The 21,772-nt window shown below is 44.7% G+C and overlaps 1 protein-coding gene across 1 annotated transcript; it reads right to left on the bottom strand.

Annotated features, from left to right (window-relative positions):
- Positions 1 to 217: 217 nt before the first annotated feature.
- On the bottom strand, positions 218 to 21,566 carry NUAK2 (NUAK family kinase 2). Its single transcript, XM_044451394.1, has 7 exons — positions 21,360 to 21,566; positions 12,230 to 12,350; positions 9,937 to 10,088; positions 8,089 to 8,154; positions 4,488 to 4,607; positions 3,682 to 3,814; positions 218 to 3,256 (listed from the first exon to the last, which is right to left on the bottom strand). Exons 1-7 carry the CDS (start codon positions 21,564 to 21,566, stop codon positions 2,118 to 2,120), a joined length of 1,938 nt encoding a protein of 645 aa, XP_044307329.1. The 3' UTR covers positions 218 to 2,117.
- Positions 21,567 to 21,772: the final 206 nt, after the last annotated feature.

Genomic DNA, 21,772 nt, shown 5'->3' on the forward strand with positions numbered 1-21,772 from the left:
AAGCAATCATTCTAACAATCCTGTTTTTGTGCAGTGTGAAAGACAAACATTGGGGGGTAAGGAACCAAGGATAAAGTGGTAGGTAGCTATAGAGTCTAGCCAGTGATGCAGCAGTGACTGACAACTTGACATTTGGTTCATTTTACTTTATTCTTTCTTGCATAACCATTGTTTTCAATTTGCAAAAAGGAGAGCTGTACAGACGAGAATGTTCCAGTCTCATTTTGCTTAGTTTAAATTAACTTCTCTGGATGAAAAACATCAGAGCTTGGAAAGCCAACCAGAGAAGACCATGGCAAGATAGTGCAACATGTATTTGAAACCTGTAAGTGTAACAAGATGGAAATGTTTTGCAAATCACTTTCCCTCTGATTTGTGGTTACCACAGTTGTTTTTTTTTTAACAAAACATACACTCTTTAACAAGATTTCCCCCAAATTTGTTGAATAGCTCATATTATTTAGAAGGCAGTATTTTTAAATACTCAAGGGAGGGAAAATCCACATCGTGACAAGATACATCCAAGCAATGCGCAAAAGCTTGGATCTTAAGGTAAATTAGCTTTAGGAACTTGATGAACATTTCCTATCCTCAATCCACTAGCCCCATCCAACATTTTTCAGGAGCCCATCCTAAATTCCAGAGAGGCTTGTCAGATAGCTTTGGGGGCTGTGGAATGATGTGGGAGGAAGGCTTTTCTTCTATGAACTTCCTTAGATCCAAGCTCCATTCCATAATTTATTTTTAAAGGCACATACATGTATCATTTTGCAAGGACTAGATGCCCACTTCTTTCAAGCCTGCCCTTTCTAAGATGTTAAATCCATCTCCCAGTCTCCACCTCATGTCTGTAAAGGGCTTCTATTCGGCATTCTAATGTAATGTTTCATCTCCAACCACTTTCCATTTAAGCATCAAACAAGACTCATTGTCTGAGGAGATACTAACAGGTACTGCAAATTTGGTAGCCCTGGGAAAAAGCTTCCTTCTGCAAAACTTTAGCCCAACATCTTCTGGGGAGCTGCAGAGTAGTACTCTTAAGCCATCTTGAATTTAAAAATTGCAGAGTAGAATGTACATACAAACCAAAGGAAAGTGTTCTTGTTATCTCCTCAGTACATGAACCAAAGCTGACAGGATGGTGGAGAAAGATCTCAGACTCTTGGGTGCCATTATTGCATCCAGTTCTCAACAGGTGGTATCTGACTTCCTAAGGACCAACTGCTCATGGTTTTTCAGTTAACTACCATGGCTTATCTAGAGAAGTGTGGCACTTTGATTTTATGTAAGATGCTGAGAATTCTGTTAGGAAAACCCCTATCCCACCCCACCTTCAAGCCACGGCACAGAATACCAGGATACTTTATCACTCCAAACCCACCTAAATGAGTAGTGCAGATAGTCTCTAACAAGCCGGAAATCTCGTTTGTCAGCCATTACCTTTCCCAATCCTCATTCTGCTTCAGAGGCATTCCTAACCTCTGTCCCATCTTTTGTGCAATTAAAGCAGCACAGTGCAAAGAAAATAACCACTCTAGTCACTAGGATTAGAGATGATCACCAGGGTCTGTTTGGAGAGATGAAGGGCTCAGGGTCCATGTCATTTAAGTCTTCAACTCAGTGTCTCTTTGCTGGGGATGCTGGGGGAAGACAGGTTTGGCATTTTCTTTGCATCAGTCTTAACCCATTGCCCCACAGTCAACAGATGCCATTCCGTTCCTCCCCAGTTTCTCCTGCCCCACTGTACTGCCCCTTACTCATTTCCTACATCCACAAGCTTTCTAACAACATGCTTTTCTCTCTCTCCAAACACACGCCTGTACCCTGTAGTATGAGTTGACAAGACGCTGCTGAAACATGAGCCGCCTCCTCTTGACATTCCAGAAGAGTCCACTGAGAATGTGACAAAATAAATATCTCTAGCTCGGTGTACTTCCAGCCCAACCAGAAGAAGACACAGGGTGTTGCAACATTCTCTCATTCACCCCCAAAGAGAAGTGCAAATGATCTGGACACTGTCAACTCTTCTGAGCAGAGTCACCACTGTGAAGCGCCTCTCTCTGCGGAAGGGCGCACTGATGAGTGAAAATCTCCCATGCCTCACCATGGCAGATGCCTCAGCTCAGTTTCATGCTCATTGCCACTGGCCGCTTGTGGACCTCTGTGACATCGTCACAATCTGCCAGAGAGAAGCAGCTCTCCACAACAGGCTTTTGGCACTGAGTGACTGTCCAGCGGCGGAGTCGGCGACCCCCCGTCTCCCCCTTGTCTCTCTCCTCCAGCTGCAGGAGGTGATCTACAGACACAGATGCCCGCATGGAGGCTGCTTCTTCACTCCCTGGCATTCGATCAGGCAAGTCAAGCTGGTCAAAGGACTCCGAGGAAAGAATGCTTTCTTCACTCGCTGCACTGGATGGACGAGTACGGGAAGTTAGGGAGAGTCTGGGCAAGTCAACCTCAGCAAATGTGGAGAAAACCTTAGCAGGCACACCGTCAGATTCAGTGCTGCTGGAAGAGTACTTGCCATTGAGCTTGAGGATGCCCTTCCGTCCGGTGTACGGTTCGCTGTGGGGCTGAGCAGATGAGGGTGAGCTAGCAAAGACATTGGTATCAAGGTCCACATTTTCAGAGTCCAAGATATCTGTGGATTCGCTACGCTCCGAGGAAGAGTAATAGCCAGACTCTCTCTTCTGGGGCTTCTTCAAAATTCCCTTCTTGGGTACAGGAGGGGTGGCTGCAACAACTTCTGCCTTGTGGGCCAAAGCCCTAGAGGACAAGACATGCGCCAGCTCAGCCACTGATGCAGGACTGTCCTCCTTTTGTGCATCAAGAGGTGCTGTCAACACTGGAGGGGGAGACTTCTCACAGGAATTCCTCTTCTTCAAGATGCCTTTGGGCCTCTTAAGGATAGGTTTGGATGGGTTCTCTGCAGGATGGCCCATCTCTTGCAGGGCATGTGTTACATCGTTTTCCTTCTTTGACTTCTTGAGCGAGCGCTGCCTCTCCAACGTGGCACCAGGGAGGTGTTGCTTGAAAAAGCAGCGCACCTTGGAGCCGTTCTCAAACAGGGGCCTAGAGGAGCGGCGCAGCCACTCTGCGACTGTAGCCAGGGGAGATTCATTCTCCCGCAGTGATTCCTGCTCCCCAATAGGCACCTTGTAGCCCCAGTTCACCCACCAGTGGCTCGCAATGTCTTCAACGGTTGCTCGGCGCTCTGGGTTCACCATTAGCATCCACCGGATCAGGCCACAGGCATCTGGAAGACAAAGAAACCACAGCAGACGCACAGTTAAGGCATTGTTCAATTTAAATCTCGCTTTCTAGGGATTCATCTAGTAACTTCTCAGCCATGGGAAGACTAGACTGCCCCCCAACAATTGCAATTAATGCCCTGGGTCTGCTTAACGGATATTTTAAAGTCATGGTGGCAAGTTGAGCGACAGCATGCACTTAAAGCAAGGGCAGGGGATTTCTGGCTCTTCAGATGCTGCTAGGCTACAGCTCACATCTTGCTTGGCCATGAGAACTGTGCCTGATGGAACCTGGAGTTCTACAACATATGGAGGGCCTCATGTTCGACACCCCTGAACTGAAAGCTGCTTTCAAGTCACGTTCTCTACTTGTTTCTTGTACAACAGCAGACAGATACATACGTACAAGCTGTGCCACCATTCTGCTTACCTGATAGTTTGGTGGGCTCCCTGTAGTCTCCACTTGAGATCTGCTTAACCAGTGTCTTGTAATCATGACCATCAAAAGGCATTGAACCATGAATCAAAATGTAGAGAAGCACGCCAAGGGACCAGCTGTCAACCTGCAGGTAGAGATTTCTTAGGAAATGCAATGAGAGCTTGGCTGGAGCAAGAGTGCAGAACCTCCAGCCCACGTAGGGATCAATCCTTCTCACCCAACTTCACCAGATAGCGAGATAATCCTTTCCCCCAAAGTGCTGCTAGTTTGGTGGTTCCCCAGCTTGTGTGTGGCTGCCTCACACCCACCCCCCATTACTGGCATTCTTCACTGTTGGCCCTGCCCACCACTGTGCCCCTGAAGTCTAAAGTGACTTCAGACCTCTGGCTGAAAATTTCAAGAACCTGCAGCTGGAAGGATGCTATACCCATTCCAAGGCTTTTAAGCTGGCATTGGCCATTGGCAGATTAAGGAAAGAACACTTCCGCCATGTTCATTCCCATTGATTTACCAGCCATGGACCTTTTCGGCAGTGTATTTCTGTGCCATGGAGCCAGTTTTCCCCCATCTACAAGGCTATTTCTCAGTAAACGTCCACCAGGCGTATTATAGGCAATGCTCACGGTCAGATGCATGAACTTACAGGAGTGAAGTGTTTGGTGCCAAGGGTCAGAAATCTCAGTGACAGACTCTTCAGGTCAGAGCTTGACTACAAGCTACATACTTGTTCATGGGCCTACCTGGCTAATTATGCTCAACGTTTTAGGATTTTACTGCTTTACATGAAAGGTTCTTACCTCAGGTCCTTTATACGGCCTTCCATTAACGATCTCAGGGGAAGCATAGAGGGGGCTACCACAGAAGGTCTGCAGCAGCCGATCTTGCTGGAAGACGTTTGAGAGGCCAAAGTCTGCAATCTGCAAGGGGAGATGCCGGTTATAGACAGGCCTCTGGCAGAAGTCAAAATGCACCTTAAAATTCACCCATGAAAGGCCTACTTTCCAGCCAAAAACTTCTAAAATGTTCACTCTGTTCCCACATAAGCACACCTGAAGTCAATATTAGCAATGGAATAAGCAACCAAACCATTTTCTTAGTTTTATCTCTGATCTATTAGAACTGTGCTAACCCTGTTTGAAATCTGAACCCAGAGCAGCCTTTGCCAAGCAGCCCTCCCTGCTTAATGCCCAGTTGGGGGATGCTGAGGGCATCATCCAACACATCTGGAGGTCACCCAGTTGGGGAAGGCTGATTCAGGGCTATAATCGCTAATGCACTGCATCCTTTCTTCGGATATACATATAGCTGCTTGCTTCTGACTAGAGGAATTGGTATCAGAGCTCTTAAGGATCCCCCATCCCCTGGCAGTAGCTCTGTGACTTTAACAAGTGCATGGCAGGCCCAACGACAGAGTTCAGTGAAAAGACATCTGCACCCATTGAATTTCTGCCTGTCACATACTGGTTATGTAGGAACCTGTCGGGAAGAAAGGCAGACGTCCTTAAAAGCACCCTCAGTGCATAGAAGGAGAGCAGAAATGCTTTGTCAGGTGTGTGCCAGGGCTTTAAGAACTGATTAGTTGAACTCCTGTTCTACCAGTTTGCTTGTGCCACTGCTTTTAAGTATTTGCTGATATCACTGTTTCTTAATTCCTTTGTTTATCCAGCCCACAGCCAATCAGATGGGCTAGAAGGTACAGAACATGCTTTCAGGTTTGCAGTTATGGAATAGCCTATTGTTCGGGCAATGCCAGCTACAGCAGGGCTTTGTTTATTATTAACTGCACCCAAAAAAAAAAAAAGTTAATAGCCGGCTGTTCCTTTTTTAAGGAGGAGTAGATTCTCTGGGCAGAAGGATGCCACAGATAGAGCTGCACAGCAAAATTTGGGAAGCCTGTGAATCTTATCCAGGGATGGGCATCCTGTGGCCCCTGGAAAATTTGGACTACAACTGCCATCACTGTTATCTAGCCTAGTCAATGATGAGGGCTACTGCGAGTAGCAGGCCAAAACATCTGGAGGACTACAAGTTGCCCACCCTTGTTTCTTTCCCCTTCTAAAATTCATGGGGTTGAACGTCCAGGACAGCTTCCCAGGACTGAGGATGTCCAGGCAGGCTGGTGCCCCTTGCTTCCCTATGATTCAACGCAGTTGGGCTGCAAAGCATTATCTTTTTCACCCACTCAGCACCATCCTATGAACCCATCACTCCCCTGCTACAGGAAGGGATACACAGCAGGACATAACTTAGATGTACAGATAGTTGCCTTACTGTATTATTATTATTATTTATTATTATTACATTGTATTTATATCCTGCCCCTTTCCCTCTTGTGAGGAACCCGAAGCACTTTGCACAGTTCCCTTTTATCCTTACAATAATCCTGTGAGGTAGGTTAGAGTGAGCTTCATGGCTGAGTGGGACTAGAAGCTGGATCTCCCAGACCCCCAGTTTACCCACCTCACCACACTGACTCTCATATCATCCATCCATCCAGCAAACCAATAAAAGCAACCCGCATTGCACTTTTAGCTACTGCAGTGGATATCTTTCCTCTGCTTAAGTGTCATTCCTCAGTCAATGCTGCTTCTTCCCATGATCAGAGTGCTTCCTTACTCCACAATATCCTTGCTCCTCACAAAGCCTCTGAGGAATGAAGATTAATACTCCTCAGTGAGACAGACTAACACTAGATAGAGGTTACAATCAAGCCTGATGAATTATTCTTAAAGCTCCAATAGATGACTGAATTACTTGGTCTAATCGACTGTTTTCAAAATATCCTTTGATATCTTGGCATTTGTTCTCCTCCTCCTCCTCCTCTCCCTCCTTCCCTTCCAGGCACTTTGTTCATGGATCCTACTTCGTTTTGCCATGAGTCACCATTTAGATTAGTTCTCCAAATCTGCAAGTTTATCAGGAGAGATAATCCAGAATTTCTGCTAAGCATTGGCAATATTTAGCTTTTTCCCTGTTAAACAATTCAAACTGCCTATGGATAAATGTCAGGTTGAACGGTTTGGACAACTGCATTTTCTCATTTTCTGGAGCTACAGGAAACAGGTCGGCAGGCTTGCGTTTTCCCTTTGCAAACTTGGCATCTATCAGAAACAGATGGCAATGCAGAAGGTGGAACAGCCAGTGCCACACAGGTGATTGCTATGGTCTGAAGGCATTGATTGTGCTGTATTTGACCAGTACTGGAAGAGGAGATGGCCTACAAATCCCAATTATGTAGATTGAGTGTCATGGAAGAAATGAAGACAGAAGCTTATGCTGGTTTTCAAAGTCTTTCTGGTAAAGTGAAAATGAGTTTTATTTTGTGTAACAAGAACCATGGAGATGGGATTGCTTGTGATTTCATCACAGCCTGCCATGTAGTTAGTCCAGTATTAGCACACAGCCAGTCCCTGGAAACAATCTTTTTCCTCCTCCATTTTATGATGCAAGAAAGGACTGATGCTATGCTATAGCCTGACAGCAATTAAAGTGCAAGTTAGCATTCAGCTCTCTGGCTCCAGTCTCTTCTCCACCAAGTGAAAACTAGGTGGCCATTCACAAATGATTATATTCCATAACCATTCCTGCCATCCTACCTGTGATATGGGAAAAGTACCAGACTCTTTCAAAATGTGTGCATATGTGTAGCAAAGGGATTAAGCTTCCTGAGCTATTGTGAGCAAAGTGTTCTGGACACTTGAAATGCACTGTACATATTCTTATTAGGGAACTGTGAAATATCCAGTAACTGTGTAGTGGGTCTACCTTCTTCAAAATCACTGTGCAGATAATGACTTCATACATTTTTTTTGAATTAATGACACAAATTAGTGACTCAGTGGTGCAGCAAGTTTAAAGCAGATTCTCTTCATATACTATTAGATCACAATTTCAAGCATTTCCCAGCCAGTGTGACCAGGAATGATGGGAGCGGAAAACCAGTATCATCTGGGGGCTGAAAACTGGGAAAGGCTTCTTTCACATGTTGTCCCCAGTATGTTTGGGTGGGAGAGGCAGCAATTTGGTAGCACAGCAAAGTTCCTTGGTCAGTAGTGCCTGTCCCCTTTGGTCAGTAATGCCCGATCATCAATGGATTAGCCTGAGGTAGCATGCAAGTCACAGGTTTGCTTAAAATGGTGGTTGCTTTTATGCTAATCGCTTAAAATTGGTCTACACCTAGTCCAGAATGCCAAGTTAAAATGCATTCACCTCCTATGATGCACATTCATGTGTGTGCCACATTCTATCCAGCATTTATTTTTTAAAAACCCAATTGTGTATTTTGTTACTGGCTTTTCCACCATGTTTTTAAGTTCAACATCATTTGATACTATATTGATCTAAAAGCAGAATGGCACAGATATTGAAATCTTGGAATTCAGTGACAGGCCACCTTACCTTAATGTTGCAGTTTGCATCCAGAAGGATATTTTCTAGCTTCAGATCACGATGAACAATTCCATTCTGTTGGGAGAGAAAGCAGAAGTGACGTGAGAGTTTTGTTTTTCTGGCAGAAAGGAGGAGTCAAAGCATGCCAAGAAGGCTACCTCATTCTGTTGATCTACAGATGTGCTAGCAACGTGTCTCTTTAAAACATAATGTACAACAATAAAAGTGCATAAAATGATCACTGTTAGTTTATTTATTAAAGTTTCCCCTTAACTGCTCTGAGAGATTATTGTAAGGCGGTACATACTAAATGGTAGAAATAAATAAAAAGAAATAAATTGCTTTTCTGTAAGGCAGAAGGCCAGAACAGCCAACAGCAATAGGATAAAATCACAATATACACATATGCTAAGCAAGCAATAGAATCTTGACAAGAAATTCCTGCAAGCTTTAGTCTAGTAATTCATGAGCACCCTCACCTAGAACGCTGAGGCCAAAAGCTGCTTGACTGTGTGCGTGTGCTAGGCTAGCGTACACAACTCAAGATGCTTGCAATGAGCACATGCTTTTCCTGTACGAACTTGCAAGCTGTACATTTTGAAAGAGTGAGCCATGGCAGTCCTTCCTAAAAAGTGCAGATTAACAAATGGCAACAAAAGAAGGCTCTGGGTGGAACTCAAAAGTCAAGTCCATGGAGTCCCTCCTTGGTGAGGAGCTTTCTATTTCTTTCCATTTTGCCCAGCACCATCACAAAGACAGGACGGCATGAGGAACACCTCAGATTTTCTCGTATCATTCCTCAAATACTAGCATAGCACACGCTCTGCCTTGCATTCAAGGTGTGCTATGTTCATGGAAATCCACATCTTGCCTATTCCCAGGCTACTTTATGGCACTATTTACCCTGGGCCCTATATCATGATGCACACAGCACCCCCAGCTTCTACAATGTCAGGTAAGATTGACCATGTCATGAATTCTACAGAAATAAGCAGATTCCTAGTCCACATGGCTGCAAATAGGATATGAATGTGGGAAGTTTCCAGTCATGTCTCAGGAGAATAGACATGGCAAGAATGCAACATGTCTCTTGATCACATTTTCCCATACCCATTTTTGTTCTCTTGCTGGAGTCCTAGCAGAGAATGGGAAGGTTCCAAAATTCTGAATTTGCTAATATTACAAATACATGATCGCCTCCAAAGACTCATGGAACTCAAATGCTGACTTATCAGATAATCTTGCTTATACCAAACAGAGACCTGAGTGATCAGAAAAACTATAAAGAAACCAACTCATGTGTTGTGCACTTATATTTGTTACTGTTCATTGCTACTTTGAAATATTTAAATAAAAAATAGTCTAATGTCTGTGCCTTCTTTACAAGAATATTATGGAATCCAGGAATTAGTAAATTCTGTGTCTGTAACTGCTCTATTCCTGACTGCTTCATACGTACATGAAAGATAGCAAGGATGCTACCCTCACCAAAATATACCCTGCAGGGTCCATGCAGGTCAGTCTAGATCCTGGAACTTGTTACACACATTACAGAGACAGAGAACGTGGATGCTTAAAAAAAAAAAAAAGAATTGTTTACTTTTACTGCGACATGGAAAGCAGAGATTGGGAATCTCTCCGATGGTGAGAACCCAAAAGCCACCTACTGTAATATTTAAACTGACCCCAGGGGTCTATTTCCCATCCTCTGAAGAGTTAAGTGACTGGATAGAGAACATCTCCATCAAGAGCAGCTGTTCCAACAGGTTCTTCTATAAGTCTCTCTCTGTGCACCGGCCCTCACTAGCTCCCAAGAAGGGCTCTTCTGCAGCCAGTAGGCCATCAAATTCCACTGACCTTGTGACAGTAGTAGACAGCCGACACCACCTGCCTGAAGAAGTGCCGAGCCTCCTGTTCTGTCAGTCTCTGGCGCTCACTGATGTAGTCGTAGAGGTCTCCCTTACTGGCATACTCCATTACGATGACGATTTTGCTACTATTTTCAAATACTGCAATGGACAAGGACAAGGCAAAGAGAAAGGTAAGACAAAACAAAGAATAAACAATGTCTGAGAAGAATAGGAAAGCCTATAGCTTTAATTCAGGGGTGAGTAACTTATACAGGATTTTGCCTACAACCTCCATGGTCCCTTGCCATTAGCCATTCTACAAGGGCTGGCAGAAGTTGGGGGGGGGGCACACCCTGAAGGGCCACAAGTTAACCCCCGCAGCTTTAGTTCTTATCCTGATTTACAATCCTGCCTATTCAGGCTTGTATTGCTGCTCACTTCAGCTCACTACGGAAGCAGGTCCACTAGGATGCTCCATAGGCCTTCTGTGTGAAAGACAAATGGAGGTGTGCTTTTGTCATTTTTGCAAAATATAAATTATAAGATGGTGTTACACTCGCCAGTAAACAAAACAGTGCAGTAAACAGTAGTCAGATCAATGTCTAGTACATGTTAACCAGTTAGGAACAATTGGAACAGGAGCAGTTTTCCTCCTTCAGAGGAGGTGCAAGCATATTGTAGGCAGCAGTCCAATAGATTGTGAGGTTGTTATCAGAAGAATTTCAGGCCAGGTTCTTTATTCATTGTTGATTACAACAGTAGGTTAAGTGTAGACCAGAGTTAGGCTTTATCAGGTGTTATTTCATGTATTTTTAGATTTCAGTAGGAGCTAGAATCATAATGACACAGACTGACTAAACATTCAGTCTTAAGGTCTGCTGCCTGCACTTATTTATTTTATTTATTTATTTTTCGATTTATATCCTGCCTTTTTCCTACAAAGGGCTCAAGGCAGCTTACATCATTCTCCTCCTCCATCTTATCCCCACAACAACAACCCTGTGAGGTAGGCTGGGCTGAGAGTCTGTGACTGGCCCAAGATCACCCAGTTGGCTCCATGGCCGAGCAGGGACTAGAACCCAGATCGCCTGAGCCCCAGTCCCACGCTCTTAACCACTACACCACACTGGCTCTCTCACGCAGCTGCAGGAAAGCCGCACATCTGGAGCAAGGCTGGTATAACACATTCCCCTTACGTGGCTTTTCACAGAACTCCCAAAGGCCATTTTGCTTGAACCTCATTTGCAAGCATACGGAGATCCTACTGTAACTGGGAGCATGCGCTACTATTACTACAAATTATTTTGTACACAGAAACAAGGAAGCCAATAAGACAAAGTACAGGGGTCAGCTTGGTGCCCTCAGGTTAAAGCTATGGATGAATCAACCAGTTATGCCTCAGGCATAAGTTGGAAAGTTTCTACTCTCAGGTTTCACAACATTGCCCATTGTTGACAAAACAAAGCAAAAACATATTTATTTATATGGTAGGAGTGCGAGCCAGCCAGGAAACTGCTGCCAGTGTTGCTTAGTGTGAGGAGCCCTTGTGTTCCCTTCCCCCACCCAACCTTTCCACTAAATTACCTATCTGAAGATCGACAAAAGCATTGCCATTTTGAACAAGCTTCCAGGGACTGGGAATAAGCATTGGGGATACTGCGATTGGTCTACATCCCTGTACCACTTTGACATTTTACAGCATCCCATTTCCAGGTTGTGCTATTATGCAGTGCTGAGAGGAAGCAACAGGACAGACGTGGGACGCTGGGGCTAAGGGTGTGGGCGATATGTGGTGCTGCCCAACCACGAGTGTAGCCCATTCCACTTCTGTGCTGCCACCCTTGCCCATTCTGTAGCAGACACAGAAGCCACAACCACCTGCTTTGCGTTGCCTCTGAAAGCCCTAGATCTTCATCATGCAAGCAGTGGGTGCCAGAAGAACTTGTGGGGCTGTATGCAAGCTGAGCTCACAACTATGTTGCTTAAGTCCAGAAGAACCTTTAAAAAGTTTTAAAACACTAGTATTGCTTGTAGCTCTCCTGAAGGAAAAAAAGACTCAAATGAATCCTGCAAAACAATGTACCTTTTGATAATGATACTAAAGGGAAGGCCACACTGTATGGATATTGCATTTAGCAGCAAGAGAATTCAAGAGGACACCCTCCACATATAGCTGGTTAATCCTACCTACAACTCCTTGAGTTCAGTTTACTTCCTTACTGAACAGCTGCATGTTAAAAACAGAAAAAAGCACTGCTCTAAATTTAATCTGTAATTAAATGGATGTTAAAAGTTTTTACCTTCATGGACACCAATGATGTGGGGGTGATTGAGGGATGACATGATTTCAATCTCTCTTCGGATATGGACAAGGTCCTGCTCATCCTTTATTTTGTCCTTCCGAATAGACTTGATTGCAACCTGGAAATATACAAAGAGATTAACCAAGGAGTAATTTCCTCCATTGCTCAAGGAAATACACAATACAGTAATGAAAATAATGATGATGATAATGAGATGAGATTGAGATGAGATTTAAATTAAATAAAAAGGTGACAAGTTGATCTCCATTTCAAATAATCAAAATGCAGGATTACTAGCTCTTACCTGCTCATTAGACTCAGACTAACTTGGGGTTCTGCACTGAGCAGGGGATTGGACTCTGTGGCGTTATTGGCCCCTTGCAACTCTACTATTCTATGCTTTCACTATTGTGAAATCTAGACAATGTCCGCAGAAGCATCAGACATCCATTCACCACCAATTTAATAATAGTTCAGTACTGAGAAGCATAACAATTTATAATAAAAAAGAAGATATGCATGATATATGGTCCCACCTGCTAACCAAACTGTCTCAATTCTTAGAGAACAATTAGAGCTAGAAAGATTTGGCTTTAAGTTAATTTGACAGCTATCTTGTGATATGGTGAAGCCAGAGCTCACAGAAATGTAGCACTGGCACTTCATTAGAGAGATGCTGATACCATTTGCCCACCCCCATAATAGCTGAATTTTCCCAGCAACAAGACATTCTTTCTTGTAACACAAAGTATCTGGGGGCAGCTTGGTCCTGAATGGGCAATTAAGACTCACTAACTGTACAAAAGATCAGATTTCCGTGGAGATGAAAACTGCTTTGACGATATGGATCAAAACTGCTGCCCAAATATTTGGTCCTTCTTTGTGGTGGGGGTTATGGGGGCTGTCATGATGAATATATGCACCTCTAAATTTGCCACTACAGAACCCCTACAGAATTCTCTCCCTCCTAAATGTCTAAATTAAGAACATTATTCCTTATTCTGGTTAACATTTAATAATTTCTTGTACTTTATAAACATATGCTTGCTTCATTTGTTTAAGAAAGCAGCTTCACACTAGCTTAATAAGGTACAGGGCTTCTGTAGCAAGATTCAGCCAGCAAATGCAACGTGACTGCTTCACATGATTTAAAATGTCAATAGCACTCTTCGATGCAAACAAAAACAGTTCTGTTATCCCTACAAATATTTGGCCGAGAATAAGTCCTTTACTCAAGTTTGATTTTAAAAGAAAGTTTGGCACTAAAAAGAAGCCATCAAGCTCCAGGTAATATCCCTTCTTCCGACAACAAAAAGTATGAGTAGTAACATGGAATTTCCCCCAAACACAGCCAGCTAGAAAAAAAATTGAATTGGCAGGAGCAAACCCTCCAAAGTTTGCTCAGATTTCTTTATTATGAAAATCCTTCTACAAGGAAATGAAGGGGAGGCAAGGGAAAGTGAGAGCACCAGAGAATAGATGCAGCTAATCCTCTTTCAAAGGGATTGAAGACACAATGCACTTCTTGGGCTGAATTTACAACGGAATCCAGCACAACCTCGTTTTCTTCTATTGGACAAGAATGCGGAACAGCAGTAATCCTGTAAAAGGATCCTGGAGGACACATAATACTAAGTCTCCCAGCAACAACAAGGGAGAAAGGGAGGCCTATCCTAGCATCCCAAAAGCAGTGGAGTGTAAAGAACTCTCCGATCCAAACACCATTATCTTCCAATTCCTATTGCTAATAAAGGGGAGGAGGCAGCACAGGGCATTCAACTATCTCCAAGAATGGTGTGCTTTAAGATATTCCTTATTCCCTGTTGGTCTCAGAAGTAAAGATACCTAGACTAAGGGGCCAAAGGAATGATGACAATATATGGTCTACTTCAGCTTTCCCCAGCCTGTTTTGGACTTCATGATCGCTGGTCAAGAACACTGGGAGCTGTGCTCCAAAACTAGTTGGAATGTTAGCTTGACATTTGAAAAAGCAGATTCAGTCCTCCTCCCTATTCATGATTTTGGCAGCATCCTAAGCTTCACTTCTAAGTAGTTTGTGCAGAAGCACTACTATTAGCTTATACTGGATCCAAGCAAGAATTGGCCATTGGGGATTTCCCCACAGCTCTGGTGAAAACATAATAGTCATCCCCTGTTTGTAATGCAATGGCAATAAGTGTGTGATCCTATGCAAATTTAGACAGAAAAATGCCCCACCAATTCCAACCAGCATCCTCATCCAGTCCACCCTTCTTGTCAGCACAGAAGTATTTTCAAAAAAGCAGAAGTGGTTCTGGGAACCTGTCTAATATTTATTTAACCACTGATGCTGGCTGCTACCCCATGGGTGGTGGTACTGGAACATTACTACAGCTTCCAGTTATTTCATGATACCTATTGTATTGTCACCCTTTCCTTTTTGCTTCCAACAACAGGTTTTACTTCATTCACAGATGTTACACAGGCCAACAGCAGACCACAAATCATCCCTGAATATTATGCTTGAAAATTTGATGCCTCTGTCTCATTAAGAGTTATCTTCAGAAGACACAGTGTACCAGCCAATAAGCCTGAATGCAGCATAAATTATTTGGCATTAATAGGAGCCACAAAGAATGTTGACAGCAATAGAGAAAGCTCAAGCCACTTTAGGTGGACTCTATGCTGGGTTCAGGAGATTAATCCTTAACCGTTCCTGCCTCAGTGCTTCATCAATTGATCCACCTTCTGGAATGTCACAACTGTTGGATAACACAAACACAAAGTCAACCAGCAACTTCTAAATGCAACTGGTCGGCCAACTTATAGACATTCTTGTCCATTTCACCCTTTGCTTTTGAAATCTACGCTATGAGCTCCGATTTCTCCACAGTTCACTAACCCAGAGACATGCATCTGGAATGCCTAGTATCTAACCTGGCCTGAACTGTCCTAAAGACTGGGGTAGCAGTACTGGAGGAAGTAGGCAGAGCAACTGGTGCCAAAAAGCCATTTCATTCTTGTCAGAGAACAGCTCTGCTTCCCCAAAATAAGGGACAACAGCATTAATGTGCTGCGCTTAATGTGAGAAGAGAACAGAACCAGACTTTAAAAGTGCCTCAGAACGAGGGGTCAAGAACATCTAACTGGACTATCCTAAAATATAAAGGCAGAAGGCAGCCAATTATTACTTGGCCAGCTTCAAACTGATGAGATGAAATTGCATAGATAGCTAGAAATGGAAATTCTAGAAGTGATTTTTCTGTTGCTTCTTCCATCAGACAGCTTTTGAGGGACAAAGCTTCAGGTATGCAGAGAAACTAAGACTGGTATATGCATGCTTGCACTCTCTCTCACTCTCTCTCTCTCTCACTGTCTGTTCTGTCTCTCTCCTAGCAGGGCCAATATGCTTTGTGCAGACATGTGGGAAAGGCAGTAACAGTACTCCAAACTATCAATTTGGGCTTTACATAAAAGGATTTTTGAAATAGCTTTTCCCTTCAAAAGAAAAAAGGAAGAACACAGTCTAGCATGGTTACCATCAAAAAACAAGATTACTTATCTACAGGAGCACCCATAAGATGCCAAGCATATGTGCATGCCTGTTCTTCCAGTGGGAGGAGATCCTACTTTTACCTTCAATGCTTCCTTATAACACCAGGGTAGTAAAATTGGTTTCACATTGCTGTTGTTTTAAATTAACGAACAAGTTTTTCTCAGGTTCATGGTTTCCTTTTAAGTTGCACATTAAAGAAGCATGGTAGTGAAGTGAGGAAACACCTCCTCCACTGCAATTATGTGTAAAATCCTGGAGCTGTTAAAGGGATGATAATTCTGTACCTTCTATGGCTATCCATTTTCTCTCATACCTTTAGCTGGGGTGCCCTAGCCATATACCTCTACATCCCATTTCCTCTTCCTTTGCTCCTGACAATTTAGTCATATGTTTCTATAGAAACACAATGAACATAGTATATACAGAATAAAATATACAAAGCAAAGCTACACAGAAGTAGGAAATCATTCTAGTGGTTTCCATACAACTGGGCTTTTGATGGTGTGGGAAACCCATCAAAAGCCTACACCCAGTAGCACCTCATTGTATCCCAGTCTTGAGGTAAAGAGATCAGGTCATAAGCCATGATCCTTGTTAACAAATCAGTAGTTTTTGGAGTGCGTGTCTAAAAATCTCCATTAAACTCCCAGCATCCAACCCTTTCCAAACAAGACCAGTTAGACCAGGCTTGCATTTTTGAAGAAGTCATACAGCAAATGGTGATTTCAGACAGACAAAGTGCATTGCCAGTTACCTCTGCTTGATCATTATAATTTGACTTTCCAGCTAATTTCAAACCTGCTGATAATTATGGTTTTGGAGAGGAAGAGACCTCCAACCGGTAATGAAAGCCTGCCAGGTACTTCAAAACTGGTTCCAGAATCTGCACACTGCCCTAATCCTAGCAAGTTATAGATTATATCCCAGTATTAAGAAAGCCCAGTGCTCTCTAGTTATTAGAAGGGGGTTTTTTTTAAAGCCTGGGGAATTCCTATTTTTAGGAGGACCCTCCACCCCCACTTTCTGTATGTACAGCTCTGGAGTACACAAATTGAGAGACTATAGAAACAGAAGCTTCTTGTTTGATTTGGCTGGGAGCCAAGGACTAAAAGCTACACTCTAGTTTACAGCCTGATGTGGTATCACAAATAGGTGTAGAAACCAGTTAGCCTCATCACTTCAGCCAACCCAGTTTCATACAAAATACTGGAGAAAGAAAACAGACCATTCAATCCCTGCATAAGCAAATAAACCGCAGCTTCATAAGGCCAGGTATCAGCTTTGGTAGCAAATACATTCAAAAAAGTAAGGCAGCCACCTTCAGCTACAGAAAAGTTCATGAATAAACTTTTATTAGTATCCTAAGCCACAACAGCACCTCTAGCATGAGAACTGTTCCATTTACAATGGGTACTCCTAAAAAGCTGACTTGGTAACTACAGGGCTTATTTCCTTTGATCAACCACATTATAGAGCCAGGCCTCCTGGGACTCATATGAAGTCTAAGGAGTGAAAGCAGTTGGGCAAAATGATTCACTAACATGCAGCTAAGTGGACAAGGAGCTACAAGAGCTTGTATAAGGATAGACAATGGCAAAATGCACACAGCAGCAATAAAACAGTGCTCGTTCTCACACCATCTTGCCCATTTGCAAACAGAACCCATCCAATGAAACTCAGTTTTCACATTTTAAATTAGAAGGGGAGCTCCAAAAGTTGATGACAGCAACCATGCAAAGAGGCACGTTTGTATTTCCTAACTGCCTTTTACACCAGTACCAAATACATGTGCTTGAGACAAGGTTCTTTTAATGGAACTTCTACTAAATACACAAAAATTTGGCCCAATCTACATAAGCACTCCTTTCTCAATTTTGGCATGCTTGTTAATTCTATGAAGAACCAACCACCTTAAAGTGAATGTCACAACCAGAAGCTGTTTATGCAGCCAACATCTATGCTGCTCACTAATGTGCCAAACTGATGATATTAGATAACATACACGCAAATTCAGTCAACAGCAATGTTTTGGTTAGAGTTTCAGCACTGCACTTTCCGGTTCTCTTGGAGTCACGCTTCTGTCTTGTTTGGTTTATTTATACTATTTATTTGAAAAAAAGCTATAGTGAAATATAAAAGAGCAAAACTAACTCCTGATTTAGAAAAGCGGCAAGTTAAAATAGTGTATTAGCTAAGAATAATGAATCTTGAGATCAACTGTAAAACTAGAAAAGCTAGCTTATAATGATTATTCAAGGTAATATATAGTACAAACAAGAAGGCAAGCAAGGTTTTGAGTTCATCAGCACTCTTTATCAGTCCAAACGTTAAGCAAATAAAAAAATGAGAGGGAGAAAAAAAAATGTAGCTGGAACAAGAAAGGTAGGCAACCCAGTAAACTCCACATGCTTCTGATAACAATTCCCATCAGCCCCAGTTGGCATGGGCACTGTTTGAAATTAGGGGGCTTGTAGTTCTGGAAGGCACCTGGTTGCCTGCTCCTCCTGAATGGGGAATGCTAAGCAAACAATTAAGTTAAGCTGAACATGGTCAAAAAGATGTCAGGTTTCACCAAAACCTATTCTGCAACTGACACTTCCCTCACAATAGTTTGAGTAACTCAAAATTCTGCAGAGAAAGGCCAAACCTGCAATTCTGGTACTATTTACTCTTTCCTGCCAGGATAAGTGAGCCAACATGCAAATTTCTCTTCCACAAGTAAAAAGATCTGCCACTTCAGTCAACAGAACTGGAAGCTATTGATCCACCCACAGCATCCGCTCTGCTCACTAGTGTGCCAGGCCAATGATGCTCCCAGATAATGTATTCTCAGACTTGAAGTCTCTGCCAAGCCTGCAGAGGGGTTGATGAAGAGACTACTGCCATCATTCTTGAAAGCCAGGAAACACAGCTTAGCAGCACACATGCCTTTGCAGCTGTAGGGCAAATTTAAACAGTGCTTCTGCACTCAGTTGCGCACTGCTCTGGGAATGCTAATTTACACCAGAATAGCCAAGGTCAAAAAGGAGATTTGAGATCTTCCAACCCCTTTTGAATTCTGCAATCTCTTTTCCCCACCCCTTGAATAATCCCCACCAATGAGATCTGACTTTCCATTTTTCCAGTGAGGCCAGCCACAAAGGCAAACAGTGGAACGGACTGGCAATTCCTGTAAGATCAATAATGGCAATGGAGCTGGAGTGTGTGGGGAGGGAATAGGGAGAAGAGGGAAAGAGAAATAAATATAGCAGAGGAGGATTAGGCTGCTTTGTCCTCCACTTTCAAGGGGAAGAATGCAAGCTTCTGCCAAAAGGGGCCTTATAACCACTTGCATTCCCATTTTACAAGGGCAGTCTGCTGCCACCAGGGTCAGTCTGCAAGGAAAACATGCTTGAAAACGCTTTGCCATTCAGTTCCAGCAAAAGAAAAGCCACTTACAACAGCCTGGCAAGAGTCGAAGTTTTACCACCCTGCCTCTGATGTAATTGCCCTTAATCCCATCACTCTTCCTCATGGACCAACTTGATTCACAACTGCATGTAAAGTTTTGCAAGGCTCCGTTAACCTAACCTGCATGGGCCTGCCTGCCCGCCCACCTGCTAGTTCCATGAAGCAAGCTTCATGCAGGCTTGGATTCATTCACTTTGCAGTCTCTTCACCTCTTGCCCAACTAAACTGATGCAGAATCAAGGTACCTTCACTGATCAAGCTGAGGCAGTTGAACAACAGAAGTTTGGTCAGAAGATCCCCGCTACTTAACAAACCAGATCCGGCTCCATCACTCCCAGATTTATTTAAGGTGCAATCTTTAACCATAAAAAAATATCTGCAACTCCAGCCTGGGGGATTCTGGGAACTACAGAATGCTTTTCTGCCCATAGACTGAGATCCTACACATGGTCAGTGGGGCTTTCTCTGCCTGAAAATGCATAAAATTGTGCCATTAGATTGCCATTCAACACACACTAATCAGGGACTTAAGTCCCAGTGGGAACAACTGCGACTTCCTTTGAGTAAATATACGCACAGGATCCCATTGTTAACTGCACGTGCAGGAAAGGGCAGGCTACAAAAGCGACTTAGGAGTGGTGGTTATAATACTCCACTGAACTGCATGGAGATCCATTAAGACACTTCTAAAAAATAGCATTTACAATTTTCCTCCTGGATAGGTAGTGGAATGAGCATGCAGGATCGTGCAGTATTAGTAATATTCATTAAGCAAGCCATTTCTCTGGACGGCCGCTCATCTGTCTGTCTGCGCCTCTTCCTTTTTCTTTCTAGGAATTCTAATCTGCATCGCCATCAGCAAACCCTGTGGGGTGTCCAGTCCTAATTACCGTGCAGCGACGTCCCTCCCCGCTTGCTCCCCTCCCCCACCTTAAAAGCGCTCGTTTTTGCAGACTCAACAGCCCTGTGGCACATGCAGCAGCCGGCTGGCAGGCAGGCAGGCCGGCCCCGCGCGATGAACAGCGAGGGAGTGTTCAGCCTTCGTTACATCAGAGGCACAGGAATCACAGAGCCGCTCTAAGAGGGCAGAGAGATCCGGCCGCTCAGGAACACGAAGGAAAGGGAGCTGGGGGGACGAACTCCGCTAGGGTTCAACCGTCGCCGCCACCGGGTTGAGCGGCAACCCCAGGGCGGAGAAGGCGCCGCGCATACCGCATAGGCAATAAGGTGCTGGGGGCTTCCCGGGGGAGCTCGCGGGGATTCCCTCCCTCTCCCACCACTAACTACCCAGGCGTAAGTAGCGGGAAAATTCAAAAGGGTCGCTGGATTCGCCTGGGAATCTCCTACAGAAAAGCTCCCGAGGTGTGACGGCGTAGCTCTGTCGGGGAGCAATCTGGCTTGGGCAGCTCACCTCCCATCCTTCTGACCCATTGCAGAGGGATCGCCGCGAGCTGGACACGTTTACTCATAAGTAAGAGCCCCCTTCTCCAGTGGCGCAGGGCTTGCTCCCTAGTCATTGTGTTCAGGACTGCAGAATGCAGATCACCTTAGAAGCGTCAGGTCAAAGCAAGCTCAAGTGGTGCTCGAGGGCTGCAGCCTCTCAAGGCGAAGCGCATGTCACGCACAGAATCGCAGCACCTTAAAGATGAACGTCTGCAGTGCTGCCCCCAATTTCCTGGCCGTGAACTCGCATCGAAATCAATGGGGTTGGCTTCTAAGTACGCATCTTTGGGGTTGCGCCGTAACCACAGATGCAAGCCAGTATCAGCGTGGAGCCCCACGTCAGCATACTGATGAAGCGCATCTCCGCGCATGGGATCATGGCACCAAAGGGCCATTATTAGTCCAGCCTCCCCTAACCTGCCGGTACCTCCCCCCCCCCCCCCGATGAGCTGAGGTTGCAACTGCCATCAGTTCCACCCAGCACAGGCTAATGCAGCTTGACGCCCTGTAGATGCCTAGGACTGCAGCGCCTATCATTCGCAGCCATCAGCCACGCTGGTCGGGGATGATGCGCAGTTGCTGCCGATCTCATCTAGAACGGGACTGCAGGTCGGGGCAGGCTGCGGCAGCCTCGAAGAGCCCATGATCCAGCAGGCTTACGGGCGCGCGTTCCCCACTCCACGCCCGCCGCTTCCTTACCAGCTTTCCGGATCGCTCCCGCGCCTTCTTCACCTTGCCGTACGTGCCTTTGCCCAGAGTCTCCAGGAACTCGTAGCGATGCCGGAGGTTGTGCTTGTGATAATGCCGCTTCACCGCCTGCTTCTTCATCGGCGGCTTGGGCGACGGGGGGAAGCCGTCCTTCAGCAGGGAAGCCGCCAGCCCCTCGGCAGGCGCCACGCGCTCCATCGTCCTCCGCCGCGTAGAGGCTGGGCAGGCACAGAGATCAGCCGACGCACTGCCCGCTGCTGGAAGCGCTAGAACCGGCCCGGCCGGCCCGGGGCCAATAAATGCTACAAACCTGCCCGCTCTTGATCCGCCCCCTTGCAGGCATTGGGCGCGGCGTCCCACGTGACCTGCCGCCGATTTCGCAAGGTGTCGATGCGGAGGGGAAG

This window comes from Varanus komodoensis, unplaced genomic scaffold, assembly GCF_004798865.1.
Source record: "Varanus komodoensis strain SLA01 unplaced genomic scaffold, ASM479886v1 scaffold1, whole genome shotgun sequence".
NCBI lineage: Eukaryota > Metazoa > Chordata > Lepidosauria > Squamata > Varanidae > Varanus > Varanus komodoensis.

What these genes read in the sequence shown, in the direction of transcription:
- NUAK2 (XM_044451394.1), bottom strand. Translation starts at nt 21,566, where the DNA reads ATGGAGCGCGTGGCGCCTGCCGAGGGGCTGGCGGCTTCCCTGCTGAAG. An exon ending in GGGAGCGATCCGGAAAGCTG is followed by an intron (nt 12,351 to 21,359) that starts GTAAGGAAGCGG and finishes GTATATTTCCAG; the next exon opens with GTTGCAATCAAGTCTATTCG. An exon ending in GGAGCCCACCAAACTATCAG is followed by an intron (nt 3,257 to 3,681) that starts GTAAGCAGAATG and finishes TTTGTCTTCCAG; the next exon opens with ATGCCTGTGGCCTGATCCGG.